General features: G+C 42.0%; 1 protein-coding gene across 1 annotated transcript in view; it reads right to left on the reverse strand.

Annotated features, from left to right (window-relative positions):
* Nucleotides 1–1,976, reverse strand: part of TMC2 (transmembrane channel like 2) — a gene marked incomplete at both ends in the record, with an annotated part of 34,356 nt that extends 32,380 nt beyond the window's left edge. The window contains 2 exons of the mRNA XM_082755356.1: nucleotides 1,572–1,619; nucleotides 1,931–1,976. Coding sequence (XP_082611482.1) covers nucleotides 1,572–1,619; nucleotides 1,931–1,976 — 94 coding nt within the window. The remainder of the gene's footprint in view (nucleotides 1–1,571; nucleotides 1,620–1,930) is intronic.
* Between the last annotated feature and the right edge of the window lie 18,471 nt (nucleotides 1,977–20,447).

Below are 20,447 nucleotides of genomic sequence, written 5' to 3' on the forward strand. Positions count from 1 at the left end.
GTCAGTTAAACAGTATGCAATGTGCTGCTTGTTGCAATGTCCTTGAAAGCTCTTTACTTCTTTAAACTTGGTACAGAGGTCTTCTATTTATATATAGAAAAGGTAGTGCTTAGGCAGCACCAGGTTTTGCTTCTATAAGAATATATATAGGTCTATATCCACACAAGGAAAGAAGAACAGGTAATCTTTGATACATGTTTTATTCTCACTGGCATTTCAAATAAGAATCTCATTTGTCCAGGTTAAGAAGTGTCTCCAGTTTAAAGGATTGAAATGAAACATGTTTTTAATTGCAGAATATCATGGAAAACGGGAAAATAACATTTTAAAAACTCCAAGCCCCTCCATCCCTTTTGCCACCAAGTGCATTAAAAACAATAGTAAAGTTTTTCAGGTTCTTTTCACTTCTAATTGTCCACAATCTGACTGATGAATATAGGGTTCTCATGAAAAATGAAGCTTGTAGTTTTGGCATGGATTTTTTTTCCCAGGGTTGAAGAAATTATAATGGAAGAAGGAAATTGTGCTTGAGTGGGATTCATAGGCAAAGATGAACAGCCTAAGAGGAGAGGAAAATGGAAGCAAAGAGGATATTAGTATTTGTATTTTTATTTTCATTAAAAGATAGAAATTAATAACAAGCAAATAGTTTTTGCTTGCTAGTCAGAAAAAAATAGGAGATGGTAATCATACTTGACTTTGGGAATAAGAAAGAACTTCTCAACTCATTTCTTGAGAGTCATTAGGTAGGTTTCACTTACTATGTAATGTTCCATCTCAGCTGAATTTCAGATAGTGATCTAGATCAAAGGACCAACTATGCTCTTTGAGAAAATGTTCATTTTGTGCAGCCAACCATCACAGTTTTAATTTGCAACCTGTCAAATACTAGGGTAAATGTGGAGCATTCATCTATTACTTTTATCTTATTTCCTTCTTTGCCTGTATGGGAAAGGTAGATATATTAATAAAAAAAAATCATAGTCTTTTAGCTAATTACTTTCTCACATTTTATGGATAGTATAGATCGTACAGACATGGTTGTGAACCATTTTTTCAGTTGTCTAGACACTCGTATCATCTACCCAGTGTTGTTACAATCATAAGTCTTAGCTGTCTCTATTTAGTGGTATAATCCTACCCCTTAGCTATTTCTCCTTATTAAACTGTCTTCAATCCGTTTTCATTTTTATCTTCTTGTGGTCAGAGTTAATCAAGACACCAGTGTATTATAGCAGCATGCATTGCAGGGAAAGCAAACAGGACCTCAACACAATACAAAGCATTCACAGGGTGATGCTTTACTGGAATACCTGTTATACTTGAGATGGCTGCAGAGGGACAAGGGCTACAGCAGCCTCCCACTCTAGGAGCATGGATGAAGAGGCTGCTTAAGCTTGCTGTTTTACATATTGCTATCATAAATCAAACCTCAAGGGAAAAATCTGTGTGCTTACAAGTAGCTCACGAAATGGTTCCCATTGTAGAGCATGTCCCAACCCAGAGAGAAAAAGGAAAGATATCACCTCCTGGATTTAAAACAAGACCATATTGTTTAATCTCTACATTACCTTCACTCTGTGTGTCACTCTCGACTTGTCCATCAATCTCTATTCCAGCTGCAAGACAAAGAATGAAGAGTAATTGCACTTATTGCTGGGACTTACACATGATGCTTTACACAGCGGATCTTTAAGTGCAAGCTGAGCTGGGCAGAACATCCCTTATTGATTACACATAATATTCGTTTTCTACAGTGATGCTCTTAATACTCCCTTTCGTTTAGCAAATAGACAGAAATTCCTTGCATGAGCAAACAGAAATTGCACAGTCTTTGAAAGATAAAACATGGTACACTTGGGAAGTCCTGAGACATTTTGCTAAGTGTGTGGCAGCATCTGAACTGAAATGACCTCACAGTGATACCAACCATCTTCCATGATGACCTGTAACGTGCATTTCTTTTTCTTCCCCATGACAGCCTCTGTCTTTTGCATGGATACCAAAGCTGCTGTGCACCTCGATCATAAGCAGGTTACTCTTTCTTGCAGCACCCATGTGCTCCTTCTCTTAGCATTGTGGGCAGACGGGCACATCCAGCTGTGGCTGGGCTCCTGCGTGTAAGCCATGCGGGCAGGGAAGGCAGAGAGGAGCACAGCTCTGCCTCAGCCCACCCAAATGCTTTCCCTTCTTTTTCTCTCTCCCTCTGAAAGGCAGCTGTCGGCATTATGTTGCATTTCATGATTTAAACATGAAGGAAAGCCCCATGGTAGGTGCTTGGTGATATCGTATGAAACACAGGCACAAGTCATGTCTGGTTCTGACATAAGCATAGGGCTGCAGACTTTGAAAGTATCATCTGTCTTAATGCCATATTCTTTACTGACCTGCCTCAATCTCTGTAGCCATGTTAGTCCTTCTCTTGCACCACAGGAAACATCTTAGTGTGGTGCCTCTTGGCAGTCTTGTTGTCCACCACCTGTGTCCTCTGTAGGGGTCTCAGGAGCAAATAGAGGCAGTAGGGAGCCAGCAGTCAGGATGCCGGCCTCTCTTTTTCTTTCCCTCCTTCTGCTCTGTGTGACTTCTGCAGACTCATTGTGCTTGCTGGTAAAATGGGATAGATTTTCCTTCTAGGTGCTTCGAGGCTTAATTAATTAATGCGAGACCCTCATTCGGAAGGTCCTTTCGTACTGCAAAGTATTGTGTTGCATCCTGCAGCTTGTGTCTTTCGATGGGCTGAGCCTCCAGTGATAGGTTTGTCTGAATTATCTCTGGTTTAAAATCCAGTGTCTGCCCCAGCAGCTTGCTTCAGGAGAAGGACTCAGCAACAGCTTTAGCTTTCACTCAAATCGATGCATCCCCAACCCTGGGTTTCTAGGAGGTGCCAGCCTAGATGGGAGATCCTTTTTTTTTATTTTTTTTTTTTTTTTTGCTGAATTTTGGTCCACAGACACCTTCTGAGTGTCTAAGCCCGATCCCATGGATTGATTGATCTACCTTTGACTTCAGCTCAGTTTAGCCTGAGCTAAATACATAATGCATTACATTTTTAATTATATATATATATTATTTATAATTTATAATATATGTGTCCATACATGATTAAATGCTCTGACTCTACAAGTTCATTACACAGGGAATTTCCAACATGCTTCCCCACACCTGTGGGTCTGACTGGGGCTGAAGTGTTTGAAGGTCTTCCCAGTGAATAAGTTTCACCTGTAACTCTACCTGTTGCAGTAGGCTGAAAAATGTTTGCAGATGTGGTCACTGGACCATTGAATTAATACTGCTCCAGGCCAACTTGCAGCTGCTGGAGGCTACTGGACCAGGTATTCTGTAAACCACTTCAAATGCCTCAGGGCTCAGACCTAATCATCCCTTTCCTAAAGGGAACTTCAATTCCCTTGTTAACTGAAAATCATGTTTCTGGAGAACCAACTGCTCTGTTCAGATTAAGAGATGAAAGGGGTGCAGATGCCCATCACAATCCTGCAGGACTGTTCTGGTGCTGATGCTGCTTCTGATTTAGGGCACGCTACTTCTTCAGCAAGGTGCACCTAGCTGCTGCTTGCATTCTCAAGGTATGTTCATGTGGGCATCTCATTGCTGGAGGTATTCAAAATGCTTCAGGAAGGAGTGACTTGAGTGTCCTGGTTTCTGCCCTGCCATATGGGCAGTCATTCAATATTCATCTGAAACGGGGCAACCATGGGCTGCAGGAGTACTGATGTGACTTTGCATCCCCACAGATACTGGTTACATGATTTTTGGAAGGTGTTACAGACTGCAGAAACATTTTACTGTGGTTCACTGTGTCTTTGAGATCTGCATAGCCATTCATGTGAAACACAGTGACCCCAGAAGAGCTGCTAACACATGCAAGTACATGACCAGGTACTACTGCTGCCTCCTGTGCTGAGCCAAAATGCCTGCCCTCTGATGTTATAATATGTACTCCAGCTTATAGATGTGATGGCAAGGTTGCAGTGTTTTCATGGCAGTTATAGGTGTATTGGGCACAACAAACTCAGAGGAAATCTGTGGCCCCCACATTGTGCCCCTCACTGCACAGAGGATGAGATCCCACCACACCATAGAGGTGTGTTAGATAGACGGTGTTAATGAGGGGTCCCAGGACCCCTCATTCCTGAGGGGTACAGGAAAGAGCACAAATATTAGCTGTATTTAATGTCAGGAAATGCATGAACATGGCTGTTTAGTTGCTCAATTTATTTGCAATAAGCTCTCTATTGATGTGGCTTTCCATTCACTGCACCTACAATGTCAAACATAGCAAAGTTGACCATAACCAAACAGCACTCTTAGAGGTTTGGTGTCAGCATTCTCTCTTTTTTATAAGGAAGCATCATTATCTTTCACACTGCCAACTTCATCAGGCTTGCTCATGTGGAGAAGAGGGAGGTACATAATGCTGGGAAATTATGTCCTAATAAAAAAGATTATTAAAATGTCTGACTGAGTGTTTGCTGGTAAGGTGAGATCCCAACATTGCTTTTCAGATTTGTTGTATTATATTATACATCAGTCTCCTTTGCCTGAGAGTCTCACATCAGCATAAACAAAATAACCACTCCAGCTGGTGTTGCCTTCCTCCTCCAGAAGCAACGGTCCACCTACAGCCACATGAGGATGATAACAAACCTGAAGGTTTTTGACCCTTGTGAAGCATATCCTTGGGGGGAGAGGCAGAGGAAGACCAGGCAGTGCCAGATAGTGGGATGCAGCAGACAGGCTGGGCAGGTGAGCCTGGGGAACCTTGCAGTGGTAAGGTTTGACGTGGTTTTTGATATGTGCTTAGAGATCTGTAATTTTACCCCAGAATCTGGCTGAAGGAGATCTTCCTGTACCTCTGTGCTATTTTGCATGTGTGGCATTTGTAGTGCATTTCAGGTAGGCTGGACAGCAAAGAATGTTGGTCAAAGACAGGAAGAGTGAAAAAAAATACTGTTTATGTATAAAGCTGAACTACTCATGAAAAAAAAAGCTGAGATAGTCTATAAAAATGCTATATGTGAAGTTGGAAAAATATACTTTGTTTCATGCCATTTTGGTGCTTCTCTTTCTTTGAAGATTGCTTCATTAAAGGAAATATATACAAAAAACATTGCAACAAACACCCATCATGGCAGGCCTGAGAGAGCAACCAAGCCATCTGTGTTCTGAGAGAGGTTGCACAGGAGGAACTTCCATGTATCAAACAGATCCTGAAACAGTTTGGGTTAGGACTGACCTGGGCTCACATACCTGTACAGTGGGGAAACACTGCCAAACTTCATCATCAAATATATTATCATCCTCAGCTATGAGTTTGATTTTCCTGAGAGGGTAAAGTGTCTTGCTGGTTTTATGATTTCTTAGGATTACAGATGAAGAGGGATTAATGCATTAGTCTGTTACCTCAGAGTTACTCCACACAAGGTATGAATAAGTAATGCACAATCATGAATCTAGCTATTACTTACGTAAATATCGGGATTTTATCCATAGCATGAGCAATTTATGGAGTTCTATCACTAATTTTCTGGTCCTATACTATTTAGTTTGTTTCTCCTCTCATTGGTGACTTTATGTAATGCTACATAATTTGGCAGTTTCAAGCTTTAACATACAAGGACATTAGACTTCTCACACACCTCCAAGTGTTAAATAAAAAGCCGTTGTGTTATGGAGAGAGGGTAACTGAATCCTGGAGGCACATACAACATGCTCCTAAATGCTTAATGAGATAGTGTTTCTTTCTTGCTTGCTTTCTTATTAACATAGGGCTTTAGCTAATTAATCTATGGATTACATTTATTCAATATTCATCTCATCAATAAATAATCTTGACTTGAGAAGGTTTTTCAATAATAACAGAAATACCTGAACTGTGTGTGGATATTTTGATCAGAGCCTAAAAGTTGAGAATCGTAAGAGCCAACTCTAATGTTAACTTAAATGTCTGAGACAGACATTTAAAAGTTAGAGATCACTTCCCAGCACTCAGTTCTGTGGGACTGATGGTTAAGAAAAGCTACATACTTTTGGGAAGGAAAATAATCATGTTTTCCAGGGTCTCTCAGACATGCTTGATAAAATTGGATCAGGCACAGTTGTGATCCAATTTGTTGACCAAAATATGCATTTTATTTTGGAAAAAAAAAAAAAAAAAAAGAGACTAAAGCATGGAAATGCAGCCTGGGATACATGTTAAACCTGACCGTATATGGATGCAGAGGTCACCCTTGCTCTCACACAGTCCCCGCGATGCTGCAATGTTGCTCTGGACTTTGGTATAGGAGTCTGGAGTGACCTCAGTTAAGGCATCAGGGAAATGCTCATAGTGTAAGGACTCATCTGCAGCACTTGCTGTAAATATGTGGGTAACAGTCTCATTTATTTAACATAATCTGGCAAAGAAATTTCTCAGCTTTTTGCAGTCTCTGAAAATTTAAAAAAGTCCTATGTCTCCCAAGCAGAATGGTTGGCCTTGACTGTGGCTGGAGGTGCCAAACATACATCCTATGCTGTTTATGTACCATGGGCATTAGTTACTTTCAGGGACCATTTGGTCTCACTGAAAGAACATGTGTGAGACTAATCTTATGGTGTTTGGGATGTTCAGCTCAGTGTCTTGCCACCTTGTGCTTTTACCCATGAAAATAACCTTTATCTGAATAATCTCAAGCCAAGGTGGGGAGCACAAGGTCCTCAGAGGCAGAGCCATCACTTTTTCGTTTTCTTTCTTGTTACTATTTCACAGTGTTCTCTTTTTGGCTTTGGCTCACCTCATGCCTGAAGGTGTAACTGAGATTTTCCTGGGAAGGATCATAGCAAGTTCTGAACATGTGGTTGGTCTGTATTTTAGCTAAAGAACAATTACTGCCAGAGGACTGCTAATTCAGGTGGCCTGTCATGGAGAATTGAAGCAATTGAAAAAAAAAAAAAAAAAGTGAGGGTGTGCAATGGCAGGTCCTGGAGCTGTGTCAGGCTGGACAGATATCTTCTAGCTTTACAGAATCACAGAATCACAGAATTTCTAGGTTGGAAAAGACCTCAAGATCTTCGAGTCCAACCTCTGACCTAACACTAACAAGTCCTCCACTAAACCATATCCCTAAGTTCAACATCTAAACGTCTTTTAAAGACCTCTAGGGATGGTGACTCAACCACTTTCCTGGGCAGCCCATTCCAATGCCTAATAACCCTCTCAGTAAAGAAGTTCTCCCTAATATCCAACCTAAAACACCCCTGGCCTGACTTTAGCCTGTTCCCCCTCGTCCTATCACCAGGCATGTGGGAGAATAGACCAACCCCCACCTCGCTACATGCTGTACTTATAAAGAGTGATAAGGTCACCCCTGAGCCTCCTTTTCTCCAGCTGAACAATCCCAGCTCCCTCAGCCGCTCCTCATAGGACTTGTTCTCCAGACCCCTCACCAGCTTCGTCACCCTTCTCTGGACTCTTTCAAGCACCTCCATGTCCTTCTTGTAGTGAGGGGCCCAAAACTGAACACAGTACTCGAGGTGCGGCCTCATCAGAGCCGAGTACAGGAGGACAATCCCTTCCCTAGCCCTGCTGGCCACACTGTTTCTTATACAAGCCAGGATGCCGTTGGCCTTCTTGGCCACCTGAGCACACTGCTGGCTCATATTCAGCCGACTATCAACCAATACTCCCAGGTCCTTCTCTGCCAGGCAGCTCTCCAACCACTCATCTCCCAGCCTGTAGCTCTGCTTGGGGTTGTTGTGCCCCAGGTGCAGGACCCGGCACTTGGCCTTGTTGAACTTCATGCAGTTGACCTCAGCCTATCCAGATCCTCCTGCAGAGCCTTCCTACCCTCGAGCAGATTGGCACACGCACCTAACTTGGTGTCATCTGCAAACTTACTGAGGATGCACTCGATCCCCTCATCCAGATCATCGGTAAAGATATTAAAGAGGACCGGGCCCAGTACTGAGCCCTGGGGAACGCCACTAGTGACCGGACTCCATATGGATTTGACTCCATTCACCACAACTCTTTGGGCCTGGTTATCTAGCCAGTTTCTAACCCAACAAAGTGTAATTCAGTCCAAGCCACGAGCAGACAGTTTCTTGAGGAGAATGCTGTGGGAAACAGTGTCAAAAGCCTTGCTGAAGTCAAGGTAGACCATATCCACAGCCTTTCTCTCATCCACTAAGCATGTCACTTTGTCATAGAAGCAGATCAGGTTTGTGAAATAGGACCTGCCTTTCATAAACTCATGCTGACTGGGCATGATCACCTGGTTGCCCTGTAAGTGCCGCATAATGACACTCAAGATAATGTGCTCTGTGGCACTGAGGTCAAACCTGGCTCCCTGGCACTGAGGTCAAACTGACAGGCCTATAGTTTCCCGGGTCTAATACTCACATCTGTCATCACCAACTCCATGTCTCAGGTTAAGCCTTGAAATTGTCCTGAATCCACAAAAGTACATGCCATTTAAGTGCTCTCCAAACACAGCATGTAGGTTTTTGGTAGCAGTGGTGCTGGACAACCACTATGATTTCTACCTGAGACAGAAACCTCTACCCAACTCCCACACTTTTTCTGCACAAAAGTTTTTCCATTTTCTTTCAGAAGCGTCAATGAAGTCCAAACATGAAGATCGTCATGAAGTTTTCAAGGACAAGAAAACAGGGGAATTATTAAAATAATAGAAATCTCTTGCCTGTCTTCTAAAGAATGAAACTGTCAACATACTCATGCAAGATTTAAGTGGAGAATGATTTCATCATAAAGGATTTCTATATGGAAAATTCTTGTTTAGAGAACATATGTGAAAAACTGGGAAGAAAGAAGTTTTATTCAATGAATTCTGGAGTAAGAGGTTTCTTGTGGAGGAACATTTATCTTGGACTCCCTTCCTACCTTATACATCTGCTCGTCTCTGTTCTGGAGGATAAATTCCAGCATGGCCCCTCAGCTTTGCAGGAGGTACTCAAAAAGCCTGCAACGTAGGGCTCAGAATAAGTCCATGAGAAGAATGTCCTTCACTAGTGTTGAGTCTTTTTGCTGCCTCTTGTCCAGCCCCTCCAGACACAGAGGGATGTGATTGCTGAGTTTCCCTCTCTTTCTTCCTGAATCTGAGAGGATTTCCATGGGGAAAAAAAATAAATCCTTCACTTTTGTCTAGAATCTTTTTTTTTTCCTGAATATATAATATATACGTGTGCATATATACATGTGTGTGTATATATATATATATATATGTATATACAGAGAGAGAGAGAGAGAGAGAGAGACTGAGGGAAAGTTTCCTGACAATCCATTCATAGCAAGAGGATCATACGTGCTTCTTATTTCTTCCTAAATTGCACAAAGCTCCCAGAAGGGCTCTACTATAGGCTCTTAAAGTATTAGAGACTTCCTCAAGTCTCTGACAAGTTACACCAGCCACAGATTTGTGCCAAATAACTCTAAAGCTTCTGCTAAATCCTGGGCTCAGTGATGCACAGGACTTTGAGGGGTCTTGCATTAAAGCGTGTGCAGAGTCAGAAGTACATGTTAAGGGAGGAGTACGTATCAGAAGGGAGGAGGTGAGAGACAGGGAGCAGGGACTGGGAGTCTCTGTTCAAAATTATCTCAAGGCCTTGCTACACAGATAATTTCTATTGGAAAACAAAACAACATAGTCCTGTGCCATTATCAGAAACATAAATCTGTATTAATGAAATGCTTTGACTTATTATTTATTTTTTTTTTTGCTTTCCAGTTAAGTTTTTATAAGGAATTGTTGCAGGAAGAATGGCCGAAAACACGACAGACGCTAGTATGGTCAGATCATGCTCTCCTTTATTATCCGAATAGCCTGACTTTTATAGCAAACTTAACAGGGGTGGATAGTGTCTCACACAAGATTTTTTGTCAAAAGCACCCAGACAAACAACTGCAAGAAAACAACCCCACCTGCAAGAAAACAACCCCCTTGTGATTAGCAGTCACGTAGATCCAGTCCTTGAAGCCAGCTGCTGGCAACAATATTTTTTTAAATTCCTCAATCGGGCAATGTGGGAACACTGTCATGGGAACTTCGCATAGTTGTCCTGGTAGCTTGGTTTGCTCAGCTGCAGCAAGTCGTGGCCTCCTTGCTGTTTCAAAAATCCCTCAACAATTTCCCCTTTTTCTTTTTGAGCAAACCAAGCCCAATGCAACAGTTTTGCAAGTAACCCTTTAACCACATTTATGACAATGCAACACGCAATGATGATTAACACCACAACAAACAGAATCCTTAATTCCTCTTTGATTAATCCCAGTAACCATCTATGCATCATTTCAAACAAATCAGTGAGCCATTGATGAAAAGAATTGATATCATTGAATCTTTCTCATGTGCTCTTTCAGGAAAGTAATGGATTTGTGAATTGACTCATTATGATCAGAAAGGTTTAAACAGCACATTCCCTCAAAGTCCTCACACCCATGCCCTTGAGCCAAAAGCAATAAGTCAATAGCAGCTCGATCCTGTAAGAAAGCATGTTGCAGACTATTTTGATTTGGTAACATCTCCTCAAATATCTCTGTTGTGGCATGGGCTTGCTTCTTGGCCCAGCATACCAATTTTTGTAAGTTGTTAAGTGTGGCCACAGATGCCACTCCTGGCACTAAACTTGCCAATGCTGCTCTAGCTGCAACACCAAGCAATTCAACATTATCATTGCAATCCAGTGCAAGTAATGCCCATTTCTGTCTGATGATCTCACACAACTGCGACAAGCTAGGAGCAAATATAGTAAGTTTATCTAAGTAACATGGACCTCCAATAGCATTTGCAGGGATACCTTGCCAGGCCCTATCCCCGCAAATCAGAAAAACATCAGGAGGTAAGGCCATAGCTGTACGGTTGTTCTAAACACTATCGTTGCTACCCCTTGTCTCCGTGCCATAAGCCCCTAAACCCTGCCTAGCAGTGTCATTGTAATCACAGGTGTTAATTGTATTTCTGTACCGGTATGGCCCTTTCCAAGTTCCTGTAGCAGGATCTCAGTAATTCATTCTTATTTGTGGTAACACATTTGGTGCTGCTATATTTATTGTTTGAAAATGAATACTTGCAGGAGGGTCTTCTCGGTCCCTAGTCAAACATAAGTGATTCAAGACAACCAATGCCTCGGACAATCACTCATCGATGTTCTTGTTCTCTTTTAATCTCACCAATTGTTCCTTTAAAACCTGGTGTGATCATTCGACCATCACTTGGCCCGTGGGAGAAAATGGAATACCTATGATATGCTTTACTCCCCACATTTTCATAAATTTTCTAACCCTTTTGCTAACATACGCTGGACCATCGTCCATCTTGATCTGCTGTGGCACTATATATATAATACATATAAAAATATATATCATTCACCTGGGACAGGGCAACCCTGGCTATACGAACAGACTGGGCAATGAGATGCTGGAGAACAGCCCTGCAGAGAGGGATCTGGGGGTTGTGGTTGACAGCAAGTTGAATATGAGCCCTGGCAGCCAGGAAGGCCAACTGTATCCTGGGGCGCATCAAGCACAGCATCACTAGTTGGTCAAGGGAAGGAATTGTCCTGCTCTACTCTGCACTGGTGCGGCCTCACCTCGAGTACTGTGTGCAGTTCTGGGCACCACAGTACAAAAAGGACATTAAACTGTTGGGGAGTGTCCAGAGGAGGGTGACGAAGATGGTGAAGGGCCTAGAGGGGAAGATGTATGAGGAGCAGCTGAGGGCACTGGGCCTGTTCAGCCTGGAGAAGAGGAGGCTGAGGGGGGACTTCATCACTGTCTACAACTTCCTCGCAAGGGGGAGTGGAGAGGCAGGTGACCTATTCTCTGTAAACACCAGTGATAGGACCCACGGGAATGGTGTTAAGCTGAGGCAGAGGAAGTTTAGGCTGGACATCAGGAAGAGGTTCTTCACCGAGAGGGTGGTTGCACACTGGAACAGGCCCCCGAGGGAAGTAGTCACTTCACCAAGCCTGTCTGAATTTAAAAAGCGATTGGACTGTGCACTTAGTCACATGGTCTAAACTTTTGGGTAGACCAGTGTAGTACCAGGAGTTAGACTCAATGATCCTTATGAGTCCCTTCCAACTTGGGATATTCTATGATTTTATGATTCTATAATTAAAGTGGTGCCCTGCTGCATGTTTTTAAGAGACACAGAGGAATTGAAGGACCAGGAGTGTAGAAGTGCAGGTGAAAGGGAGGCACCTCTCTGCCCTCTTCTGTGCACAGTTCCTTGGGCCAGTCACTTGTTTCTTTTACAAGGGACAAATACAAATATAATTTTGCCTTCTGCCTGAATGTTTTTGAGATCCTGATTCTCATATTCACCACCACACAGCTGTCTGCAGGGGTGCCTATATCAGTAACTTCTCTTCAAATAGGGTGACTTTCTGTGTGAAGTGGGAGTACTAAAGAGCATACTGAGTAGTGTGAGAAACACTCTGTAGCCAATAACATAGGCTCAGGTGAGGATCTCAATTAAATTAATTAATAAATTATTGTCATAATTAAATTAAATTTAGCCTAATGAACTTTAGCAAGTAGATGGACATTGGCCCAGTTCTTAGGGTACTACTATGATCAGAGACATATGTCACATGGACTTCATTTGTTAAATCACTGCTGATTGAGCTTGATTTGGGTTTGAGCTGAAGCTAATTGTTACAAAGATACAAATGCAAATGATTGAAAGATAAGTCATTTAAGGAAGACAAACTGATGCTGATAAAATTAACCACCTATGTGGAAGGCAGAATGGATTTTGTTTTTCATTTTTGCTTGTTCCAGGACCAATTTATTAGCAACCTCTCATTTTCACTGTCAATGTACAGTCATCCTTTTAGCTTAATACCATGCCTTCTGTTTTGTGATTGTATTGTATGACTGCAGGACTCTTGACAATATCAGGATTTTTTCCATTGAAGAGGCAACGAGTAATCTGCTTGTATTAATTAGGACCAAAACTGACTAAGTCTTAAGCAGCCTGGTGTGAACCCAATTTGGAACCCATTTTGAGCAGGGGAATAGACTAGAGAACTTCTCAGGTGCCTTCAGCCTGAGTGCTCTTATAACCGGAAAAATGCCATGTTCTTGTCAGCTGTGAGCTGTGAGGGCAGGAAGAAGGGGCCATTTAGGTTACTTAGTCTAAAGCATATAGTCTAAAACACAAGTTTGGGGGAGGATCTGAAATCCCTCCTAATCTTCACAAAAAGGATGTTGGCATTATTTCTGTCAGAGAGAAATTCTGATTTCGTCTGATTTTTTCTACCCTGAATGCTTTCCGAGTATTCCCAAGCACAAGGCCGTTTGTTTTCTTTGGATTTATGTAATATTTAAAGAGACTTCTCTAAAGCTTGTGTCTTTATGCATATAAAAAGGATTTGATGGCTTTCCTTTTGACCTGCTATACTTGGTGTCCCTCTAGGGTTTGTCTAAGACTCAAGCTTTATCTAGTTAAGTTATGCTAAAAGAGTTTCCACTGTGTGTTACTTTAAGTTACCAGAATACTGCTGCTCTTCTACTTTTTTAATTTCTAAGGGGAACTAAAAGTGAGTTGTGCCCTAGGAGAAACATTGCTTTATTCTTGTTTTGACAGGGAAACTGTTTGAATTGTGCTAAACCATGAGCTCAAGGAGATCAATGATGGCAGAAATGTGGTCTTCTCTTACCCAGATTTGTGTTTAACCATGTTTACAGTTTTTACATCCCACCTTTGGTTTCATGAACCTGTCTTTTCATAAAGCTTTAGATGCTGCAGCATGCTTGAGACCAGCAGCAACACTTCACCTTTACATAGCATTTCACCAGTTACACTATCTATTCCTTTTTGTTGCTATGCATTGAATAAGAATATGTTCCTCCTGCTAGAGGTTTCTAAGCAGAAATACATTTTTTTGTTTGTTTGTTTTTCATTAATTTGTAGTCTTTTTACCCAGAAATTTGTAACATCATTATTAAGACTTTTCCTTACTGAATAGAGTGGGGTGAAAATGCAAACTGGTTAGAGCCAACACTTCTTTTGAAAACAACAATATTAACAGTCTCTGACCACGGTCAGAAGCACCATATTGTGCCAGAGTCAGGAGAAGCTTGTACAGAAAGTCGCTGGAAATCATAGAATCATAGAATCATAGAATATCCTGAGTTGGAAGGGACCCTTAAGGATCATCAAGTCCAACTCTTGACACCGCACAGGTCTACCCAAAAGTTCAGACCATGTGACTAAGTGCACAGTCCAATCTCTTCTTAAATTCAGACAGGCTCGGTGCAGTGACCACTTCCCTGGGGAGCCTGTTCCAGTGTGCAACCACCCTCTCTGTGAAGAACCCCCTCCTGATGTCAAGCCTAAATTTCCCCTGCCTCAGCTTAACCCCGTTCCAAATGGGTGCACTGGAGCTGCATAGAAGCTCAAGCTGAGAGTAGCGGACCCGTGCACACAACTGCCCCTCACTGGTAAGCTGTTGTGCATTATGGGGAATGGTACGTCCTTAGAAACAAAGACTTCCTGGTAACCATACAGCTTATTCTCCTTATTAACAACCAGACAGTTTATGATCCTGAAATATGGGACCCAATTGAGGTTAAGGTGTGGGACTCTGCAACTAAAAACCACAAGGTTGCAGTGGAACTACTGGGCACCTGGTGAGCAATCTCTGAGGCCTTAAAGAGCCATGTGGGCCCACAGTCAGAAATGTGTGGTTTGCTAGATAGTGAGGGAGCTGCTGGCTCGTTTACTGATCCGACTGCTACACCATGGGCCCCTCTGCTGCTACAGCCATCGAAGGCTTTTGCTGTTCTGCCCCCTGGTGACCTGAACGTGCCTTTTGACCCAGGCCCTATTGGCCTTGAAAATATGCTTTTCTTCAATCCAGGAAGAACAGGATACATAAGGCCTGAAGACCAAGTTGCTCAACAACTTAAAGTAAGACATATTGTTCAAAAGGAATGGAAAATGGAGACTGTTAAGTCATGGAACATAAAGGATTGTTTGTTACCTTTCCTGATTGTACTTATGTATAGGCATACTCGAGTTTAGTTTGTAAAAGCGATTTTCTATATATTTAGAATGTTTGATGTTCGTGCGTGCGTGTTGGTGGAGCATAGACTCCCCGCACACCCAGCGCTGTTTACTTGCCTTTTATAGCTTTTATAGCTTTTATACCTTTTATACCTTTTATAAGTATAAATATTACTAAATTCAGATTGAGTTGAGACTTCATTTATAACAATTCCAATTTCTAATCATTATTCCTAATGGACTTTCTGGTGGTATGTCTGGTAATTTGCTCCCTTTCTTCTGGTCCCTGGTCTTTGATTTTGTCTGACCCATCTAGGAATTTTACTATGGCAATTCCCACAGCCCTTGGTTACCTTAGTAAGAGTGTCTTGTAGGGGGTTTAGGACCTATTACCCACTGGAACCATGGTTAGAAGACCTCCACAATCACTTCGTAACTGTTCTGTCTCAGTCACACTCTTACACACACAAGCAACCGAATCCCACCCAACCGAATGATATACACCTTAAATACTTACAACTTTGTCGTCTTCGTTCGGATCTTCGTGCACAGAATTACGGGCAAAATGTAGTGCTGCAGCTGGCAAGGGAGCTCATAAAAATAAAAATTAAAATCTTTGCTTGCCTTTATTCAAGATGGCATTAGTCCCGACCCGACTCGAACAGGAGCCACCAAATGGTAGGGTGCCTCTCCTAGATCAAATCAGAATTCAGGAAACAAAGCCATCCTGGATGAGCCCCCAGTTGTAATAAATGACTGAGTCCCAAATAGGATTGCGATTAAAGTTTACAATTTATTAAATGAATAGAGGCAGGCAAACAGTGCTGGGTGTGCTGGGAGTCTCTGCTCCACCAAGACGCACACCTGTTACATCAGGTGGCTGATTTTTATGCTCCTAGGCTACTGCATATTCAACACCACTTTTGGAAAAGACAGCGTTATTATAATTAGTTTCCCAGGATCCGAACCATCCCACGGATGCATGCGTACTGGTCTCCAGTGGTCCCTCTGGGGGTTGGCTCGTACAGAAGGCTTGTAGTCTTCCTTCCAGGGTTTGTCCTTTGGTCATTCTTCAGCTTTCCCCCCTCTCCTTATCTGGTCATCTCTTAGCTGGATATCAGAGACCCGTGTGGCCCCCCATGCAATAGTTAGCAGTTATTTTGAAACCCCTTTGTTCTCTTATCTCAGATATCAGAGACTTGACCCATGCAAAAGTCAGCAGATTTTGGAAACTCCTTTGTTCTCTTATCCCCTAGACCTGAGTCTCAAGGTTTACCCTTCAAACCTTCTATTGACATGAACTGCTAGACCATTCTTTTGCAAGATACAAGAACTATATACATTAACCACTCTGTTTCTCTTAGACTTGTGGTTATACAAGGGTATGTAAGACAGAAGGTCACATTTAATCATGTGGCCCTAGCATTGTTCCATATTGACATGAATTAGATGAACATATTTCACAGTATGAACTGCATAACACCCACAGGACAACGATGCTTTGGGTCAAAACTTACAGTTAAAGGTGGATTAAACCCTGAGCAGTTCTGGATGGGATGAAAACTTTAGAATCTTTACCCCCGCGATGCTCACATCCTCTCATCCTTTTTTCTTATTCTTTGGCTTAATACAGGAGATGTCTGGGTTCTTTTTGAGCCTGTGCTATGGAAGAGGCTGTGTTTTCTCTCCCTTGTGAAAGGAAAGGGACAGATGCAGTTTTGCACCCCTCTGCTGTCTTGTACTTGAATGTGCCACAACACAAAGACAAATTTAGCCCTCTTATTTAGAACTAAGTGGTAAATTGATGCACAGGGCCATGAAACAAGCTCATAAATTAGTCTACTTAAAAGGATTCACTTTACATATTTAAAGATAATTGGGCCATCATGACTAATTCACAGAATGACAAAATGTCAACAGGAAAGGAGCCATCCATCCCTACTTTCTATCCATAGATTAAATAGCAGAAAATTTTACTTTTTATCCACTTCTTTCTATCCCATTGGGTGTGATCATGAAGCATGGCTTATTTTTTGAGAAAATAATCTTTCTTGACTCCACTATAAAGGCATCAGTAAGGCAACGAATGTGAAGGAGAGACTTATGTCTCTCCTTACGACTTATGTAAGATGTATGAGATGCCAAGGCCATCATTTCTATTGCATCCTGGCCTCATATATCAGTGAAGTTAAAAATATATATATATAATAATCATGCTGTTATTTCTGTTATGAACAATCCAGCAATCCTATTTGCAGGGAGAACATTTCTGTCATTCATACATCAGCTGCATCAAATGAATGACAACAGTCTTGTAAATAGATACCCATCTTGCACAGCTCTTTTTCCCTGACAGTAGCCAAAATATGTCTGTGTTGTTGTTGGGACAATAAAGTAGCCTGTCCATGGGGTGCACCTGGATGGTACCAGTTATCCCTAATTTATTTTTTTTTTTTGAAGATTCTTAATTCTGTGCAGATCCAGAAATGGATATTGGAAAAAAAATGTTATTAGTCTTATCAAAGCATTCTGATGTAAGAAACAGCTACAAAATAATTTTCTCTTACCTCTTTAATGCTGCTCTATAACCTGATCCTGAGACACGATGCACAGCATTCAATTCTACAAAAATTGGTGGAAAAAGGAATGGAAACAAATTAGCAAGAACCTGAAGTTTCTGTGATTTGAGGGAAAATAAGCAGTTTTGATGGTAGACATCGCTATTAGAGAAGCAGCATATGATACAAAATATCAATAACTTTCTTTCCCATCTTATTTTTAATTATTCAAGTATGACCTGTGAGGACTGTGTGCTCAGTTACATATTGGACAAAAAAAAATGAAAGCTAACAATGGGAAAAGATTTTTGTCTCCCTTTGCTGATAAAGTGGGCTAACATGCAAGTTCTACCCTCTATCACCCTTTGGTTTGATTCATAAATGCTAACACTCTAGTACCAGTTCTGACTGTGAAATAGATATTCACTTCTAAGAGTGGGAATTCACAGACTTGGACACTATTAACAGTATTAAGGGAAATAAAAAAGCCAGAAAACTGTCTTTCAGTCATTCTGACGTTGAGTCTTTTTGCAGTTCAAGCTTTATTTTTTTTTTCCTTATTTTTAAAAGCAGTGAAGAACATCCCCATGCAACAGCAGTAATAAGCTGGAAAAAAAAAAAAAAAAAAGGTATTTTAGGAAACAGATTCAGCCAAGCAGCTTGTGGAGACAGGAAGATATACCCAAATATTGTTTTTCCAGCCAGGAATCCAAGAATGAAGAGAAGAATATGAGTTTATGAGCTGAAGAAAAACCTTACTTAAGAGTATCTAGGTTCAATTTTAACTCTACTCAGAAAAAAATAACTGATAAAAACTGGCCCCTCCAGCTTTTCTTGGATCCATGATGCATGTCAAGTAAGTAGGGTGATGTTTCTTTTTGCTTCTATTCCCATTTTTCTCTATATATTTTTTCTCTAATGTCTCTGTATGTACAAATAGGCTTGGCATTCATTCAGCTCCCCCCAAAAAAACAAAAACAAACAAAAAAAATCAAGCCTGTGTAATAACCTCTAGACAAGCACTTGGGATCCTGTTTGCTCTAGGATGTGGAAGTCCGCAAAGCCACACTTCTGAGGTGAAGCTTCAGCTATTTCCACACCACCAACCTCTGCTCTCTCTGCAGTACCTGATAGCACAAGCTCAGGGTGGTAGACAGCTCTTATTGTGTGTACCACCACCCATTTAGACCCAGTGGTCTTCTCCTGCTATAGCTTCCTACTTCTGTAAGTTTTGCATTGAATCCTCTGATCCCGTGCCTGGCTATTCTGTCCTTGACTCCCAGCCGTGTAACCAGATTTGACTCCTCACACCTTCCCTTGTCATATCTGGCATCTCACAGGAAATCATATTATTTTTTTAAAACCCATTAATATCTCTTCAGTCTTTGTTGCATCTCTCCGGGATCTGTGCTGTTGTATCTCTTATGTCCTCATATCTTTTCACACGAAGTTATCTGTTTCTTTCTCCTGATGCTTTTACTCTTTATTCTTCTCAGACCAAACACTGCTTCTCCAGCTTTAACACCTTTACTTCTTCCAAGCTGAAGCTTGCTTACTCTCCCCTGCTTTAACTCTTTCCATCATTTTGTCATCATCTCCAAGATCCTGCTTGTGTGTGTCTCTGTCCATACATGTCATCCTTCTCGGTGTAGCTAGAAGCAAAGCAAGTCACCTCTGTAGCCAAGTTGCATCCTTCCTCCAGCCCCACCCAACTGATTTCTGTCTTTCAGTGGCCAATCTCTAGAAAGAAAATCTTGCATCTTCTCTGCGCAATGCTTCTTGCTTTTAACTTCCAAGCTGAACCAGTGTACCTGATGCTTTTCATACTTCTTCACCAAGTTCCAGTGTCTTTTCTTCTCATCTCTTTACCTGGGAGAGGAGCCACATCACAAGCCAGGTGCAAACATTTGGCATGTGTAGTATTGTGCCCCAAGTCTCCCTGAGCACAGCCCTGTCAGTCACCCTACCATCTCCCATTTTTCTGAGCGTAGTTTCTCTTCCTGAGATGCAAAACCTGCTCGCCAGCCTGTGCAACTTGACTGCTATTAAAGCAATGGGGAGTCATCTTAAGGAGCCAGCCCCTGCTGCAAGCATATTAATTAAGTGATGCCAATATTCAAAGTGGTTGATTTTCTTTTTCTTCTGAAAGTTGTCATACATTTCTGTAGTGTTGCAATAACACTTTAAAACTAGAAAGATAGAAAGAGAGAGAGTTACTCTTCCTTAGCTAATGTTAAACAGATTTACGAGTGAATCCTGCATGAAGTTCAACAAGGCCAAGTGCCAGGTCCTGCACCTGGGGCGCAATAACCCCAAGCAGAGCTACAGGCTGGGAGATGAGTGGTTGGAGAGCTGCCTGGCAGAGAAGGACCTGGGAGTGATGGTGGATAGTCGGCTGAATATGAGCCAGCAGTGTGCTCAGGTGGTGTCGTGGTTCCGCTCGAGTGGGCAGCCAAGCTCCACCACAGCCGCTCTCTCACTCCCCCTCCTCAAAGAGGAATGGGGAGAAAATATGTGAAAAGGGCTCAAGGATTGAGATAAGGACGAGAAAATCACGCAATAATTATTGTAACGGGCAAAACAGACTCGGCATAAGGAGATAGTAAGATTTATTGCCTACAACTAACAAGCAAGAGAAGTGAGAAAACAAAGGAAAAAAAAACAAAAGCACCTTCCCCCCCATCCACCCTCTTCCACCTCCTCCCCCCGAGCGGCGCAGGGGAACGGGGAATGGGGGTTATGGTCAGTCTACAGCACTTCTTCTCTGCCGCTCCTTCTCGGTCACTCTCGTCCCCTGTGCTGTGGGGTCCCACCCTCGGGATGCAGTCCCTGATGAACTGATCCGGCGTGGGCTTCCCAC

Source organism: Aythya marila (genome assembly GCF_965140915.1).
Source record: "Aythya marila genome assembly, chromosome: 2".
NCBI lineage: Eukaryota > Metazoa > Chordata > Aves > Anseriformes > Anatidae > Aythya > Aythya marila.